The 16,927-nt window shown below is 37.4% G+C and overlaps 1 protein-coding gene across 1 annotated transcript in view; it reads right to left on the bottom strand.

Moving 5' to 3' along the window:
- Positions 1 to 15,190, bottom strand: part of LOC110782754 (acetyl-CoA acetyltransferase 2) — a 31,881-nt gene extending 16,691 nt beyond the window's left edge. The window contains exons 1-6 of the mRNA XM_021986989.2: positions 15,035 to 15,190; positions 14,769 to 14,823; positions 13,744 to 13,842; positions 13,469 to 13,642; positions 13,290 to 13,395; positions 11,322 to 11,460 (exon numbers count right to left, since the gene is read on the bottom strand). Coding sequence (XP_021842681.1) covers positions 11,322 to 11,460; positions 13,290 to 13,395; positions 13,469 to 13,642; positions 13,744 to 13,842; positions 14,769 to 14,814 — 564 coding nt within the window. The 5' untranslated portion in view covers positions 14,815 to 14,823; positions 15,035 to 15,190. The remainder of the gene's footprint in view (positions 1 to 11,321; positions 11,461 to 13,289; positions 13,396 to 13,468; positions 13,643 to 13,743; positions 13,843 to 14,768; positions 14,824 to 15,034) is intronic.
- Between the last annotated feature and the right edge of the window lie 1,737 nt (positions 15,191 to 16,927).

Genomic DNA, 16,927 nt, shown 5'->3' with positions numbered 1-16,927 from the left:
CGTAAGTGGGCTTCGAGGATAGAACGAAAACGAGTTTGTCTTTGGGTTGGTCCAAGTTGGACCCTTTTTAGTGTTGCTGACTCGGTTCTCTCTTCCACTCTAATTGCCAGGTCCATTTCTTTATCTAGGTTAAGAGGGTTTAATAACCTAACTTCGGATCTTACCTCCTCCTTGAACCCATTAATAAACTGCCCCACTAAAAGACTTTCAATAATGTCTTCTAAGGGAGCAGATAAATCGATGAACCTCCGGCGATACTCCACCACGGTCGTGTATGTCACCGCCAACCACTGCTCATGCAAGGTATCTGCACTAGAGCTGGCAAAATCTGACACGACACAATAACACGACACGAACCGAACACGAAAAAAGCGGGTAAGTGTCAAGGTTTACGACCCGTTTAATTAAACGGGTCAACACGATACGACACGTTTAATTAAATGGGTCGGGTTAGTGTTGAGATTCTCAACACGAAACTGACACGACTTAAACAGATTAAGAAAAATCAACCAATAGTTTAATATATTCGGTTACAAACCTTATAATAAAGCCAACTTTAGCAAACAAACACGACAACACGACACAAACCGGACACGAAAAAAACGGGTTAGTGTCAAGAGATTATGACACGATTAGTTAAATGGGTCAACACGACACGACACGTTTATTAAATGGGTCGGGTTAGTGCTGAGACTTTTCCAACCCGTTTATATTCGACACAAACACGAACACGACACGTTTGCCAGCTCTAACCTGCACTATTAGCGAAACTCCAGTACTACCCCGCCCCTTCAAAACCCTCCATCCCCTTATGGGTCGCTGTCGGTTCTCAAAATGGAACCACCGCAAGGCATTCCCTTCCATGGAAACGACGGCTGCCTCTAGCTTCTCGTTCTCTGTGAGGCGGTAAATGTCAAAAAATTTCTCTCCTCTCAGAATCCAACCATCCGGGTCACTGCCATCAAAAAGTGGCACCTCCAACCTCCGATACTTCAAATTTCGACCGCTCCGCCCATGGTCACCGTTATCTCCAAACAGTCCCCCCCTTTCATACACTTGGTTCTCCCCTTCATAGCCATTGTCTCCGTTGGGCCTGTTGCGAACCCTCACCTCCGAGGTGTTTGTCGACGTTGATGTATTCCGGCGGTGGAAAAACTTGGTCGTTCTTTTTACCGGTCACCAAAGTACGTAGTTCTTCTTAAACTTGTCTTTAGCGGCTTTCAAAGAAAACATGGCTTGATTTGCTCTTCCCGGAAACGATCAAATCTTCCCTCGAGTTTGGTCGTAGCCGCCCCCACTGCCTCTGCATTCTTTCTGGCCTCCTCCTCACCGGCAGTTTTGCTCGGCCAGTGACCTTTGGATGGTGGCGATGCCTTCTGCAACTGCCGACATCACTATTTGTTGTAGGTTATCCTCCATTCTCCAAACCCGGAGTTGAGACCTTGAATACCTTCTTCCAGCGCATCAATTCTCTGTGTGTTACTGTTCACCATGACTACGGTTCACCACCAGTTTCGACCGCTCTGATACCACGTGTAATAGACTCACAACAGACAACAATTATAGAGGAAGGTTATATCTTTGTATTGATTGAAGGTTAAGCTTACACAAGACACAACATAAACTTGACTTTAGGTCACAACTCTCCACTTTCAAATACACAAAACTCAACATTGATTTCTACTGCCTTCCCCCTTTTAATTGCTAACCCAAGTGTACTACCACCAACCCACTACCAATGTTGTTGTTGTGTTGTTTGCTACTGCTACTGTCTGTCTGTTGTCTGACTGTTTTGCATCTCTTGGTTTGGATGTATTTGGCTGCTGCTTCTCTTGTCCTCTTCTTGCGTAGGTAATCTTGATTGGGGGCCTCTGCCAGGTCATTCACACATACCTCTAACTTTTTCAGATTCGAGAAACTAAAAAATGTCCCAAAAGTGAAGGCTAATAAAATACACGAAACCAGACTAGCTTTGGAGAGTCCCGAGACCAAGTTTGTAACATTAAAGGATGTTGCCCGATGCTTGGGTTGGTGGGGGGGTAAGTTATTCCCTTCGTCCCAACTCAGATTTTACACTTCTCATTTCCATTCGTCCTTGATTAGTTTGTATTATTTTGGGAAAAACCCCACAATTATTTTAATATCTTTCTCTTCCTCCTACTAAAAAGTTAGGGTCACACACTCTCTCACTATCAATTAAATTTTTTTTGATCTATCTTCTATCACATCTACTTTTCAATAAAAGATTACCCCACTATTTTATCACATCTACTTTTCAACAAAATAATACCCTACTATTTTCTCACATCTACTTTTCAGTAAAATAGTACCCCGCTATCTTCTTTCACATCTACTTTTCTAATAAAATAATGTTTGATAACCAAGAAACAACTTATTTCCTCAAACTGTGTGCCTAGATAAGTGTCAAAACTTGTTGGAGAAATATAAAGCATTATTTATTTTTAGATAAAAAAACATTAAGCAATTTCATCCTTTGCAAGATTATAGGATGCGTAAGAGAAATGCTAAAACAATTTGAGGTTCTAAGATATTTACTTTAAATCACCCACTGTTTTAGGAAAAACAAAAGCATATATAAACATGCTATTGATCATTGTAAAATCATCCCAAAACAAAAAAAAACATAAAGAAGAGAGACAGAAAAGCTTTAAGAGAATTTTTAGAGAAAAATTCTTGGGTGTAATTGGGGTGCGTACAAGATTGTGAGTTACAATAAGTGTTGTGAACACTTGTGTGTTATTTATCTTTTCAGTAAAAGTTTTACAGCATATTTAGATATAATAACACTTGTCGGATAATCAATTTATTTGTGTGTGTTATTTTAAATATTATTGTTATTCCTACTAATCTGATTCATTTCATAAGGAAAGTTGCATAATTTCCTATCAACTGGTATCAGAGCCGAGTTGGTAAGTTTTGTTTGTATCCATAGAGGAATCGTCAAATTCGATCCAAAGAAGTCAGATTTAAGTGGGAGCAATGGTTGTAGACGAAGGAAAGGTAAAACTCGAGAAATTCGATGGTGCAGATTTCGGGTTTTTGAAGATGCAAATCGAAGATCGAAGATTACCTGTACCAGAAAAAGGTTTATGAACCTCTCAGAAACTAAGCAAGAGGGAATGAAAGACGAAGATTGGAATCTTCTCGACAGATAAGCCTTCGGAGTTATCCGATTAACGTTATTGCGCAATGTTGCTTTTAATATAGCAAAGGAAAAGACCACGGCAGGTCTTATGAAAGCTCTCTCGAATATGTATGAGAAGCCATCGGCCTCTAATAAAGTTCATTTAATGAAGGGATTATTCAATTTGCGGATGACGGAAGGTGCATCGCTAGCTCAACATCTCAACGAACTTAATTCAATCACAACTCAATTAAGTTCAGTCGAAATAGATTTTGAAGATGAAGTTCGAGCATTGATACTTTTGTCTTCATCACCAGATAGCTGGAGTGCTACAGTCACAGCTGTGAGTAGCTCATCGGGAAGCAATAAGTTGAAATCTGACGACGTTCGTGATCTGGTTCTCAGTGAAGAGATCCGACGGAGAGAGTCGGGTGAATCATCAACCTCTTCAGTATTGCATACAGAGTCAAGAGGAACAACTACAACTAGAAGGAATGAACGTGGAAGATCAAGCTATCAAGGTAAATCTAGAAATTGGAGATCGAAATCAAGGACTCCCAATAATTCGACGAGCTCGAGGATTGTCGAGTGTTGGAATTGTGGGAATATCGGGCACTATAAAAATCATTGCAAGAGTGCACCAAAAAATCAAGAAGTGAAGGCAGAAACAAATATTACTTCTACCTTAGAAGGTGATGATGCATTGATATGCTCTTTGGAGAGCAAGGAAGAGTCTTGGGTGTTAGACTCTCGAGCATCATTCCACGCTAGTTCGGAGAAAGATTTCTTCGAGAGGTATGTCCCTGGAAATCTTGGGAAAGTATATCTAGGTGATGATCAACCTTGTGATATTGTTGGTAAAGGTGTGGTGAAGATTAAGTTAAATGGGCCAGTTAGGGAGCTGAAAGATGTCGCATATTCCCGACCTAAGAAAGAACTTGATCTCACTCGGGCAGTTGGCTAGCGAAGGCTACACTACAAACTTCTAAGGTGATAATTGGAAGATTTCAAAAGGTGCAATGACAGTTGTGCATGGTAAAAAGAGTGGTACTCTTTACATGACAGCAGGGGCGTGTTGTGCAATTGCACTTGCATCAGGAAATGGAAATTCCAAATTGTGGCACCAAAGACTTGGCGACATGAGTGAGAAAGGGATGAAGCTTATGCATTCAAAAGGGAAAATTCCAGAGTTACAGCATATTGAAGTAGACATGTGCGAGGAGTGCATACTTGGAAAACAAAAGAGGGTAAGCTTTTAGACTAGTGGTAGAACCCCAAAGAATGAAAAGTTGGAGCTTGTTCACTCCGATGTTAGGGGACCAACAACTACTTCATCCATTGGTGGAAAACACTATTTTGTAACTTTTATTGATGATCATTCTCGGAAGGTATGGGATTACTTTCTAAAACATAAATCTGAAGTGTTTGAAGCTTTCAAGAGATGGAAAGCTATGGTTGAAAATGAGACAGGTTTGAAGATCAAAAAGTTCATAACTGACAATGGTGGTGAATATGAAGACACCACGTTCAAGAAGTTTTGCTATGATCATGGAATAAGGATGGAGAGAACCGTACCTGGTACACCCAACACAATGGTGTGGCTGAGCGTATAAACCGAACGTTGACAGAAAGAGCCAGAAGCATTCGTATACAATCTAGTTTACAGAGTCTGGTTACCGAAGAAGTTTTGGGCAGAAGCAGTCAACACAGCAGCTTACTTGATCAACCGAGGACCATCAACTCCGTTAGAATACAAAATACCAGAAGAGGTATGTAGTGGAAGAGAGATAAGTGTATCTCACTTAAAGGTATTCGGTTGTGTAGCATATGTGCATATTAGTGATCAAGGCAGGAATAAGCTTGATCCTAAATCTAAGAAATGCACTTTTATTGGCTATAGTGGGATGAGTTTGGATACCGCACCTGGGATGATGAAAACAAAAAGGTGATCCGTACTAGAGATGTGATTTTCAATGAAAGAGTTATGTACAAGGATAGACACAAAACTGACGCCAGCGACTCAGTACAGAGTGGGCCGATGTTTGTTGATGAAGATTATGTCCCACATAGTACAATGACAGAGCCAATTGTAAGGAAACCTCAACAAGATGAATCAATTGGACAAATCACTATGCCACAGTCCAACATGCCACAACCTTCTAGTTCAGCACCGGTATTGAGGAGGACTACTCGTCCACATGTGCCAAACAGAAAATATATGAATTATTTGTTATTGCCTGATGAGGGAGAGCATGAATGCTATAATGAAGCATGTCAGACTAGTGATGCTAGCAAGTGGGAGCTTGCAATGAAAGATGAGATGAAATCTTTGATCTCAAACCAGACATGGGAACTATTTGAGTTACTCATAGGTAAGAAAATTCTTCACAATAAATGGGTATATCGAGTGAAAAAGGAGCATGATGGTTCCAAGAGATACAAAGCTCGATTAGCAGTCAAAGGATTCCAATAGAAAAAATGAATCGACTACAATGAGTTTTTGCACCTGTTGTGAAACTCCATACCATTAGAACAGTGTTGAGTATTGTTGCCATTGAAGATCTTCAAGAGCAATTAGATGTGAAGACTGCATTCTTCATGGGGATCTGGATGAAGAGATATATATGCATCAACCAGAAGGCTTCTTAGAAAGTAAGAAATAAAATATGGTGTGCAAACTTAAGAAAAGTTTGTATGGCCTAAAACAAGCCCCCGAGACAGTTGTATAAAAGTTTGATAGCTTTATGCACAAGGAAGATTTTCAGAAGTGCAACGCTGACCACTGTTGCTACATTAAAAGATATCAGTCCAGTTATATCAGCTTACTACTTTATGTCGATGATATGTTAGTAGCAGGTCCAAATATGGATGATAATAAAAGGTTGAAGCAGCAATTGTCAAAGGAGTTTGACATGAAGGACATAGGTCCAGCAAAGAAGATTCTTGGAATGCAAATTACAAGAGATAAACATAAAGGTACTTTGCAGTTATCTCAATCAGAGTACATCAAATGTGTTCTACAGAGATTCAATATGAGTGACTCCAAGCCAATTAGTACACCCTTGGCAAGTCACTTTCGATTATCCAAGGATCAGTCTCCCCAGACGCAGGAAGATATAGATATTATGGCAAAGGTTCCTTATGCCTCAGCCATTGGGAGTTTGATGTACGCAATGGTTTGTACAAGACCAGATATTGGACATGCAGTGGGAGTTGTTAGCAGGTAATCTAGGATGCTCGGACTCGGGTACGGGTGTCGGACCCGGGTAAGGGGTCCGAGTGTCGGACATGAGAAATTAAAAAATCAAGGACTCGGGGACACGTTTTAAAAGGGTCCAAAACTTGTATATGGACTCGGGGACACGGCAATGAAAAAAAAAATTAAATTTTTATGTGCGGATTTTAAAAAAAGAAGTAGAAATACTGATTGTTAGTCAAACTCTTTCCCAATTTTCAATAAATAAAATTAAAGACCCCACCAGATAAAGATGCATACTTTATTGCTCAGTTTTAAATAAAGTAAAAACCGGACAAAGAGGCAGAATAAAAGACCATACTTTATTGCTCATTTTTTAAATAAAGTAAAAATACAGAAAAAGAGGCAGAATTTAAAGGACTCACGTGACTTTATCTTCCACCTAACCCACCCCACATTAAAAAAAAAAAAAAAAAAAAAAAAAAGAGTTAAAAGAAAACAGAACCAACACAAGTCGAAGACAGTTTCAAAGGAAAAAAAAAAGTCGAAGATAAGAAGAAGACAGCCTCCTTCGCCGGAGAAGAAATCCGACAACTCCGTTGCCTCCGATCTACTTGTCTTTTCTGGCCGAACAAAAGCCCTAAGGTTTTGGCGTTTGATTTGCTGGATTTGAGATTTAATTTTAGATCTAGGGTTAGTAAATGCCGAGTCCACTTTCTCTCCGGCGGGTCCGATCCGGATTTCGTGTCCGTACCCGGGTCGCGTCGTGTCGACACCGGTACGGAGGGGTGGTGAGCCGAGTCCGAGCATCATAGAGCAGGTTTATGTCAAATCCAGAAAAAGTTCATTGGGAAGCGGTGAAATGGATTTTGAGGTATCTACGAGGTACCACGGAGAAGTGTTTGTACTTTGGTAAAGGTGAATTAAAAGTACAGGGTTATGCCGATGCAGACTTTGGAGGTGAAGTCGACCATAGAAGGAGCACCACCGGCTACAGTTGGAAATACAACGGTCAGCTGGATGTCGCAGTTACAGAAGATTGTTGCTTTATCCACTATAGAGGCTGAATATGTAGCAGTAACTGAAGTCGGTAAAGAGATGATATGGCTTCAAGGTTTGTTAACTGAGTTGGGATTCAAGCAGGAGAATAATGTTCTATATAATGATAGTCAGAGTGTGATACACTTGGCAAAGAATTCAACATTCCATTCTCGAACAAAGCATATTGGGCATCGATATCATTTTATCCGATCTTTACAAGAGGATGAAGTGTTAAAATTGGAAAAAGTCCAAGGAACCAAGAATTCGGCGGATGTGTTAACAAAAACGGTGAATATCGACAAACTAAAGTTGTGTTCAACTTTAGTTGGCTGCATGAATAACAAAAAAGGAGAAAAGTTTCTCGGCATGGAGTAAGGTGTGAAGACAGATTAAAATCAGTCTTCAAGTGGGAGATTGTTGGAGGAACATAAAGCATTATTTATTTTTGGTTAAAATTAAATTAAGCAATTTCATCCTATGCAAGATTATAGGACGCGTAAGAGAAATGCTAAAACAATTTGAGGTTCTAAGATATTTACTTTGATTCACCCACTATTTTAGGAAAAACAAAAGCATATATAAACATGCTATTGATCATTGTAAAATCATCCCAAAACAAAAAGAAAACATAAAGCATAGAGAGAGAGAAAAGCTTTAAGAGAATTTTTAGAGAAAAATTATTGGGTGTAATGAGGGTGCGTATACGTTGTGAGTTACAATAAGTGTTGTGAACACTTCTGTATTATTTATCTTTTCAGTAAAAGTTTTACAACGTGTTTAGAGATAATAACACTTGTCGGATAATCAATTTATTTAAATATTATTGTTATTCCTACTAATCTGATTCATAAGGAAAGTTGCATAATCATACAAACCCACTAGTTCGTCACATAAAGGATCGGGAATCTTTCAATTCAACAAACTGAGTTTTGTAAGAAAAACTTGCTAAAATGACATTTAAGATCCGGAGTAAATGGTTGTAACCACAAAATAAGCTACAAGTGGTCTTATGGGGTCCATGAGAAACATTCGGGCATCTAACCTTTCTAGGCCAGAAAATAAAAAATGTACCAAATATAAAGGCTAATAAGCGAAAACGCACCAATTTTGAGACTTACGGGAACGAGACCCGGAATCTAAAACTTAAGTGAAGTTACCGATGTTTCGCAAGGTGGTAATTTAGAAACATAAACTCCAGCTAATTGGTCATAAAGCTTGGGAACATCCTCGATTCAACAAAATGAGTTTTGAAATGAAACATGCTAAACTGAAATTTAAGAGCAAGAGTAGATGGTTGTAACTTGTAAGTGATCTCATAAGTTCAATGAGAAGCATTCGGCGCCTCCAACCTTTCGGGTCCAAGAAAATAAAAAATGTCCCAAAATGAAGGCTATAATAAGCTTGGAGAATCTCAGGACCCATATTCTAAAACGTAATTAAAGTTCACCGATGTTTCGAGGGGTTATATATAAGGTAACTTAGAACCATAAACACACGCTAGTTGGACACACAAAGGCCGAAACTACCTCAATTCAACAAAACGAATTATGAAGAAAATAACCTAAAATGGCATTTAAGAGCCGAATTGGATGGTTGTGAACACCCAATAGGCCTCAAATAGTCTCATGGGGTCCATGCGAAACATTCATGCGTCCAACCTTCAGGTCCGAGAAATTAAAAAAAAATGTCTCATAAATGAAGGTATACACAAAACCAGATCAATTTTGGAGAATTCAGGGACCCGTATTCTTAAACTTCGCCGATGTTTCGAAAGTTCATTCAAAGTTTAGAGCCATAAACGCTCAATGGTTGATCACATAAAGGTTTGAAACGAGGCAAATGTGACATTTAAGAGTCAAAGTAGATGGTTGTAATCACATAATAAGCCTCAAGTGGTCTCTCATATGTCCATCAGACACATTCAAGCGTCTAAACTTCGGGTATGATAAATAAAAAAATGTCCCCAAAATGAAGGTGTACACGATATTGATCAATTTGGGACTTCCGGGATCCGTATGCTAAAACGTAAGTAAAGTTCACCGATGTTTCGGGTGGTCATATAAGGTAATTTGGAACCATAATTACCAGCTAGTTGGTCACGTAAAGACTCGGAACGGCCTCGATAAAATGACATTTAGAGCCAAAGTAGATAACCACCAAGTGACCCTAAAGTGGTCTCTTGGGATCCATAGAAAACATTTGGGCGTCTAACCTCTTCAAGTACGAGAACTTCAAAATTGTCAAAACTTGAAGGCTACAATGCGAAATCGGACAATTTCGGGGACTTGAGGGACTAGGATTCTAAAACTTAAGTGAAATGGACTGATGTTTCCGGGAGTTATACAAGGTAGTTTAGAACCATAAAACCACGCTAGCTGGTCACATAAAGACTTTAAACGGCTTCAATTCAATAAATTGAGTTTTGTAAGAAAACCGCCTAATGTGACATTTAAGGGTCGAAATAGATAGTTGTAACCACCATATAGGGCTCAAGTGGTCTCATAGGGTCTATGGGAAGCATTCGGGCGTCTAGCCATCGTGTCCGATAAATTCAAAGATATCTTAAAAATTAAGGTCATATAAGACACAAAGTCGGACCAATTTCAGAGACTTTCGGGACTGGTGTTATAAAACTTAAGCGAAGTTGACCGGTGTTTTGGTGGGTCATATAAGGTAATTAGAAACATGAACACACGCGTCAACTTCGGCTAAAACATTTAAGAGCCAAAGTAGATGGTTGTAACTACCTAATAGCCTTCCATGGTCTCATGGGATCTATGAAAAACATTCGGGCCTCTAACCTTTCAGATCTGAGAAATTAAAAAATGTTCCAAAAATGAAGATACACGCAAATACGCAATCTGAACAATTTTAGAGACTTTCGAGACACGATTTCTGAACTTAAGGGAAGTTGACCGATGGTTCAAGGGTCATGTAAGTTTGTGTGGAATATATGCACATGGTTGTAAGTCGCATAATGGCACGAAACAGCTTCTATTCAACAAAATGAGTTTCGTAAGAAAACAAAAAACGCTAAAGTAACATTTAAGAGTCGGAGTAGATGGTTGTAAGTCTCATAACCACCCACTAGGCCTCCAATGGTCTCCCGGGTTCAGGCCCATGTAAAGCATTCCGGCCTCTCATCTTTTAGGATCCGAGAAATTTAAATCCTAAAAATGAAGGCTATGACTATGTACACTCGAGAAACACATTTAAGAAGATGTTGATTTTATCTGGACAAGCCCGTAAGCCACAAATTACCAATTACAGAGTACAAGTTTATCAAATTTATTATCCACATACATATCCAATTTGTGAATTGAAAGAAGACAAAAGATACATTCCCAATGTTTATCGATAATAAAAGCAAAGTGAAGCAGACATAGGTAGTTGAAGAATTTACATAGTCCAACATGAGTGCTTATCACACTTAATTGAACAACAACTTCTCACGTTGACTATCTACTTGAATAAGTTGCATTTTATCCAAAAAGAGTTATTTTGATGATTTTTTTTATATAGAGGTCTCCATTCATCACTAAGACATTGAGTAATGGCGTAAAGCATCACTGCTTTAGTACATATCCCTAATCGCCAGATTTTATAACAGCTCGTCATGATTTTGATTTTGATTTTGATAATTGATACAGAGGACAAACTGTAAAAAATCATGGAAATGCCACATTTATTTATCCTTTTGATCTGCTATACACTAACTCTTTAAATCTGATTCCTAACCTAAACAATTGTTTGTTCTATATTGTTTTTATTACTGATTCAAAAATTCAGGGCTGGATAGTTGTAAATTACTAGCTTGAAATGAAATGGATGATGCGTGTGCGTGCAACACACACAAAAGTGATAAATATCACCTAACACAAAGAACTTCACTCACGTAGAAGATAAGCAGTAATACAAAATAATATGAATTGATTATACCTGTTCTTCTCTTGAAAATTGATAGTTATCAGCACACATTTCCGCACAGATTCCCATTCCAAAATCGTTGTAAACATCCCAAAGTCCATCTTTCAGCATTCCATCGATTATGGTGTCATGTCCAAGCCTTGATCCAGTTCTGTAGTTAGCGAGGGATGTTAAATGTTGTTTCTGGTAAACATTGAAACAAAGTTATTCATGCAGATTCTTATCTACATGGAAGTTTAGTGTTTCTCAAGCTAGATACAAGTTCGTGCCACTTTAGAGTTTAGACTAATAGGAATAAATTTGTATTGTAAATTTGCACCAAAAGTCATATACCAAATTACCAATGCCCATGAATGCTAACTTACCTCAAGTGTCTCATTTTCTCATTATCATTACCATCCCTAGCCATTCGGGGGTGATATTGGGTGGGAAGGAATTTATGAAGAATAACACGAGGGATGAGTTTGTATTACCATGATGTGATGATATTACTTCCCTTGCCAAATTACACTAAGATTCATTAGATTCATTCTCATTCCCGCTATTTACTACCGGCTAGGCGGCTACCAAACCAGCATAGTAGAACCTTTGCTGCCAACTATACTGCTTCTATCTGTATTATATGCCAATATGCCACTGTGATATACCTATATTACCCGTTAATGTTAATAAAATGTATAAATATATAACAAATACTACCTCTGTTTTATAATGATCTTTACGGTTACCTTTATTTGCACAACTATTAAGACAAATGGGAAAAAGTGTGTAAAAAGTGGGCGAGCACAATAAGATATGGATAAAGTAAGAGAGAGAGTATAAAAAAGTGGGTGAGTGTAAGATAAAAAAAGAAAGAATAAAGTAAGAGAAAGTGAGCGGAAAGATGTAAATTTTGTAGGGTAACAGCCTAACAGGGCTAAGATTGTACATTTACATTTTCATGTTAAAAAAAATAGTATAAATCACAATGTAAAAAGCATTATAAAACAGACTAAAACGGAGAGTAAAGGTCATTATGAAACGGATGTGGTATTATTTTAAGGAATATTTAAGTTCACTCCCTTCGTTTCCGAATACTTGCAACCCTTGCTTCTTTCGGCCGTTTCTGAATACTTGCAACACTTCCTCTTTTGGCATGAGACCACTAATTCTTTATTGTTTCTCTCTTATTTATCCCACTTGCACCAATTTTTCATTATTACTCTCTCACACGAACAATTAAAATATCACCACTTACTCCACTTGCACGTTAATTTATTCATTTTCATGTACTACCTACAAACATTCCTAAAACTCCGCGCAAACATAAGTGTTGCGAGTATTCTGAAATGGAGGGAGTAGTATCATATAAGACACGTAAAGGCGATGAAGTACTGAAGTAGGTGTGAAAGTGCCTCATTGGTCAACCAAAATTGCAAACGGTTCAGTGAGATTAAAGTATGCTACATATGAACGGCAAGAGATTTTTCTGATTGTAGAGAAATGAGAGCATAGCACAGGACAGTTCTATACATAGAGTTACTTAAAGAGATCCAACTGATTATGGAATAACAAGGAATTCTGCATAGATGTTTTACTAAAGTAAAATCCATGAAACTGTAGACAGTAGTGGTGCAGAAACCACAAATCAATTCAAAAGAATCCCTGGGAGTTTTACAAAAAGTGGACAACAACCAGCCAACTGCAAGTTTATCCTCCCTATCCTCTCTAAATACACAAAGATTCTTGATTCAAAAATGAAAATCACATCACACAGAGAAAGAGCTTGAAACTACACAGCATCAAGTTGAATAAATCATACAAACTAGACACTCCCTACACCAACAAGGAAGCAATTGAAAAATTCATGGCGTATAAGTGAGATGATACAAGATATATATAGCTCCCAGCCTCCCACAGACAGATTGATTAAACAATAGTTGAGTGAATGAACTCAACAACAGCGAATCTGTAATCACTAATTAAAGATAAAGAACTAACCTGGCTAAGGCTAGGTACTTAGGCGCATTAGACATACTCTCCATCCCCCCAGCCACGACAACATCATTAGCACCCAATTGGATACTTTGAGCAGCAAGCATGGTGGCTGTACCAATCCATCAAATAAGTTACTGGCTCTATTGAGGAGATAGATTGCCAGCGCAAAAAAATTAACGCACCTTTCATTCCTGAAGAGCATACTTTGTTAATGGTTGTGCAGACGACTGAGTTAGGAATTCCTGCGCCTAAAGCAGCCTGTCTAGCAGGAGCCTGTCCCAAATTGGCACTAAGAACGTTCCCAAAGAACACTTCTTGTACAAATGATGGATCCAGTCTTGCCCTTCTAAGAGCACCTACATATTTACAGTGCATTATGGACTGGTCGAACAACATACAGGACTAATAGACTACACACAGGATGATAATAACAAAGCAAATAACTTGTTGTCCTTACACTCGATAGCTATAGACCCAAGCTTGGTGGCAGATAGAGTTGATAAAGAACCAAGAAGCCCACCCATTGGAGTGCGTGCAACAGCAACAATGCAAACATCTGTTTCCAACCAAAAGTGAGGTTTTGTAACAAATTTAACAATAACCGGTCAAAGCTTGTACCAGCACTTGAATAGTTCAGAAAGTAACAGTCTATTACCGACAAAGTTAACTGAGAACTAATAACATCCTAACATTAAACGAAGCCAATCCCACAATTCCCAAATATAATGGTTAACCGCAAAGATAAAACAGTCTAATATCCGCTTAAAGCAGCATCATTGACCTACAAATACTTGTATACTTCCTCCTTTCTTTATCTGTTGCAACGTATGAGCTGGAGACACAAATTAAGGAATGGGGAAAATGGGTGGAGATGGACCACTTGACCATGTGATTATGTAAAAGGATTAGAGAGAGAGAACAACATTAAAGTAAGGCAAGAAAGTCATTTTGTTGTCAAAATTGTCCAAAATGAACAATGTCGAAAATGATACAAAATCTTCCACAAGAGAAACATTATGCAACAGAAAATGAAAGGAGGAAGTATTATTTGAACAATAATAATTGATACTGCATCTCACCATACGGCCTTGCCAGTATAACCCCAACCTCCATTTCCACTCCCAAAAAAAAAAAAAAAAAAAGTAAATAAAGGTATTCTTCATCCTTTGTCTGCTAATTATAGTCTCCCTCGCTAATTTGAGAAGTTCGGAAAATGTTGTCATCTTTCCTAAAATCCCTATCGTTCCTGGTTAGACTTCCTAAAATGTCCTGAGATTAAGTAATATGAAGCACTACTATACTAATCATTCCCTAATCGCATGAACTATCAAAACTACCCTACATGACTATATGATGTTGTTTAAAACCCTAACATTAATCAGTAATCAATAGAATTCTAATTTCCAATTTCCACATTAATCAATAAATCTCTAAACTCCCAAAAAAATAACAAAAGGAGAAAAATGAACATCGAAATCAGACCTCGAGGTTTTATTGATTTGTACTGCATTTCTGAATTTTGATCCATATCTTCAACCTGCAAATGATGTTAAAAATTTAAATTCGTCAATAGTATGAGAGAATAACATGAATTAGAATTATCAGAAAGAGAAATGCAAGCGGAAAATTCAAATATGAGCAGAAGATCTTGGAAAAATGAGTAAGTTTTTCCATAAATTAATTGAAGCTATAAAATTGAACAAGACAAAAAAAATGGAGAGATTTATGGAGGAATTTGGGTGGATTACTTTTTAAATTGACAGATAAAAAATGCAGAAACTGCAATTGATCAAGCAAAATTGAACTTGGAATTCAAGAAAATCAGAAGAAATGATGGTCTGTTGCAGGTGGCGGGAGATCGAAAGAAGGGTAATAGAAATAGTTAGTGACGTGTTTTTTGTACTCATCAATTCTGTCATCAAATACTCGTAATAAAATCAGTCGGTTCATCAAGCATTCAAAAGGTGTTACGTGCATAAGGTGTATAATAAATTTATTATACACTAAAATAACTTTTATATATTTTTTTGTAATTTTAAATTAATTTTTTGTAACTTTTATATTATAAAAATAAAAAGTTGATAGATAAACATTTTAAAGGGTTAAATAATTAATTTTACATTATTAGTGATTTTGAAGAAATAATTTTATTCAAATGAAAAATTTTATCACTAAAAAATAAATAACTTTTAAATATATAAATGTAACTTTAGAGCATTTTGAGTCAACTTTTACTCCAGTGTACAATATTTATTGTACACCGCTTTTAAATAAGAATTTGTGTCAAACATTTGTTTACTCGTTTTGACAATTATATTTTATGTCATATATATCGGGAAGTTAACTGTGCAGCGGACTATGTTACAGACAATAGTCACCACATTCAGACCTACCAAGATATAAAGCTTGTAATCGATATTAGGCCTACTGACTGTGATCAAATACTTGAGCCTCTGTAGATCAATCTATGCCTCTATGGTACTCTTGCTTCACAAAGAGGGGGTTTTGCCAATTTTTTACGATACATATACTAAACTTGTCTGCCGGCTCCATTAAACTAGTTAAGGCAGGATAAACTACTTTCCTTAATCGATTGCCACAATATGAGGGAATAGATGAGAATCAACTACAGTACGCATCCCATTTTTGCAAAAGAAACATTGTGCATTGATAGGCTGTCGTACACCCGTCAAAAATAAAATCCTAACGAAACCTCCTAACAATGTAGTAGGGTAAGCAGGGTCGAATCCACAGAGAGATGGCTATTTAAATCTAGCTTTCAAGGTATGGCGAAACTAACAATGTCACGAAATTTAGGATTCAATGTTTAAACTAAAATAAATAGAAAAATAAACTAAAATATCTAGGGCAACGGTTCACCATATTCATAGTTCAGAATCAATCAAAACATCATCAACAACTCAAATATTCAAATTATCTAGAGCACAAGTTAATCCTACGGTCGGGTCTTAACACTCTCAATTCAACATATGCAGTACGATCGCTAACATAATCAGAATTGCTAGTTGTAGGTAAGCCTCTAAAATTCGATCTTTCGATTCTAAATCCTATTAGCATGATTTAATCAAACAATTGATCAGATTGCAAAGATTAACAATATAAACCTAATCAACTAGAAATATCAATGAATAATCAAACCATCAACAATAATAATAAGGATTCATAATATAAACATGGATTCCCAAACCCTAGAAAGCGAACTACTCAATCATGAAACGAACAATGAAAATCAATTCTAAGAATGAAAACATAATTAAAAGCAATAAATAAAATAAAGAGAAAAATCAATTATACCTCAAAGAATTACATTGATGGAGTATATAGAAAAACTAGGGTTCATGAAGAAGAAAAGAGAGAAAAAGAACGTGAATTCCAAATCTAGGGAATTGAAACCTAAAGGAAATAAAAGCATAAGGGAATACATTCATTCCCTTGAGGTATTTTAGTGTTTCCTAAATTCTAAACAAAAAATAGGAAAAGATAACAATTACATAAGCTAAGATTTAATTGGACGATCACCAAGACGAAAGCATGAACCCGCGTGTGGAAGTAGTTGGGCGGAGAAACCAGCGGGCCCGCTGGTGGGTCGCTGGTTTTCGCGCCCAAGGGGAAGATTGGGC

The sequence above is a fragment of the Spinacia oleracea genome, chromosome 4, assembly GCF_020520425.1.
Source record: "Spinacia oleracea cultivar Varoflay chromosome 4, BTI_SOV_V1, whole genome shotgun sequence".
In the NCBI taxonomy this organism is placed as follows: domain Eukaryota; kingdom Viridiplantae; phylum Streptophyta; class Magnoliopsida; order Caryophyllales; family Amaranthaceae; genus Spinacia; species Spinacia oleracea.
This window is presented reverse-complemented; position numbering and strand designations above follow the sequence as displayed.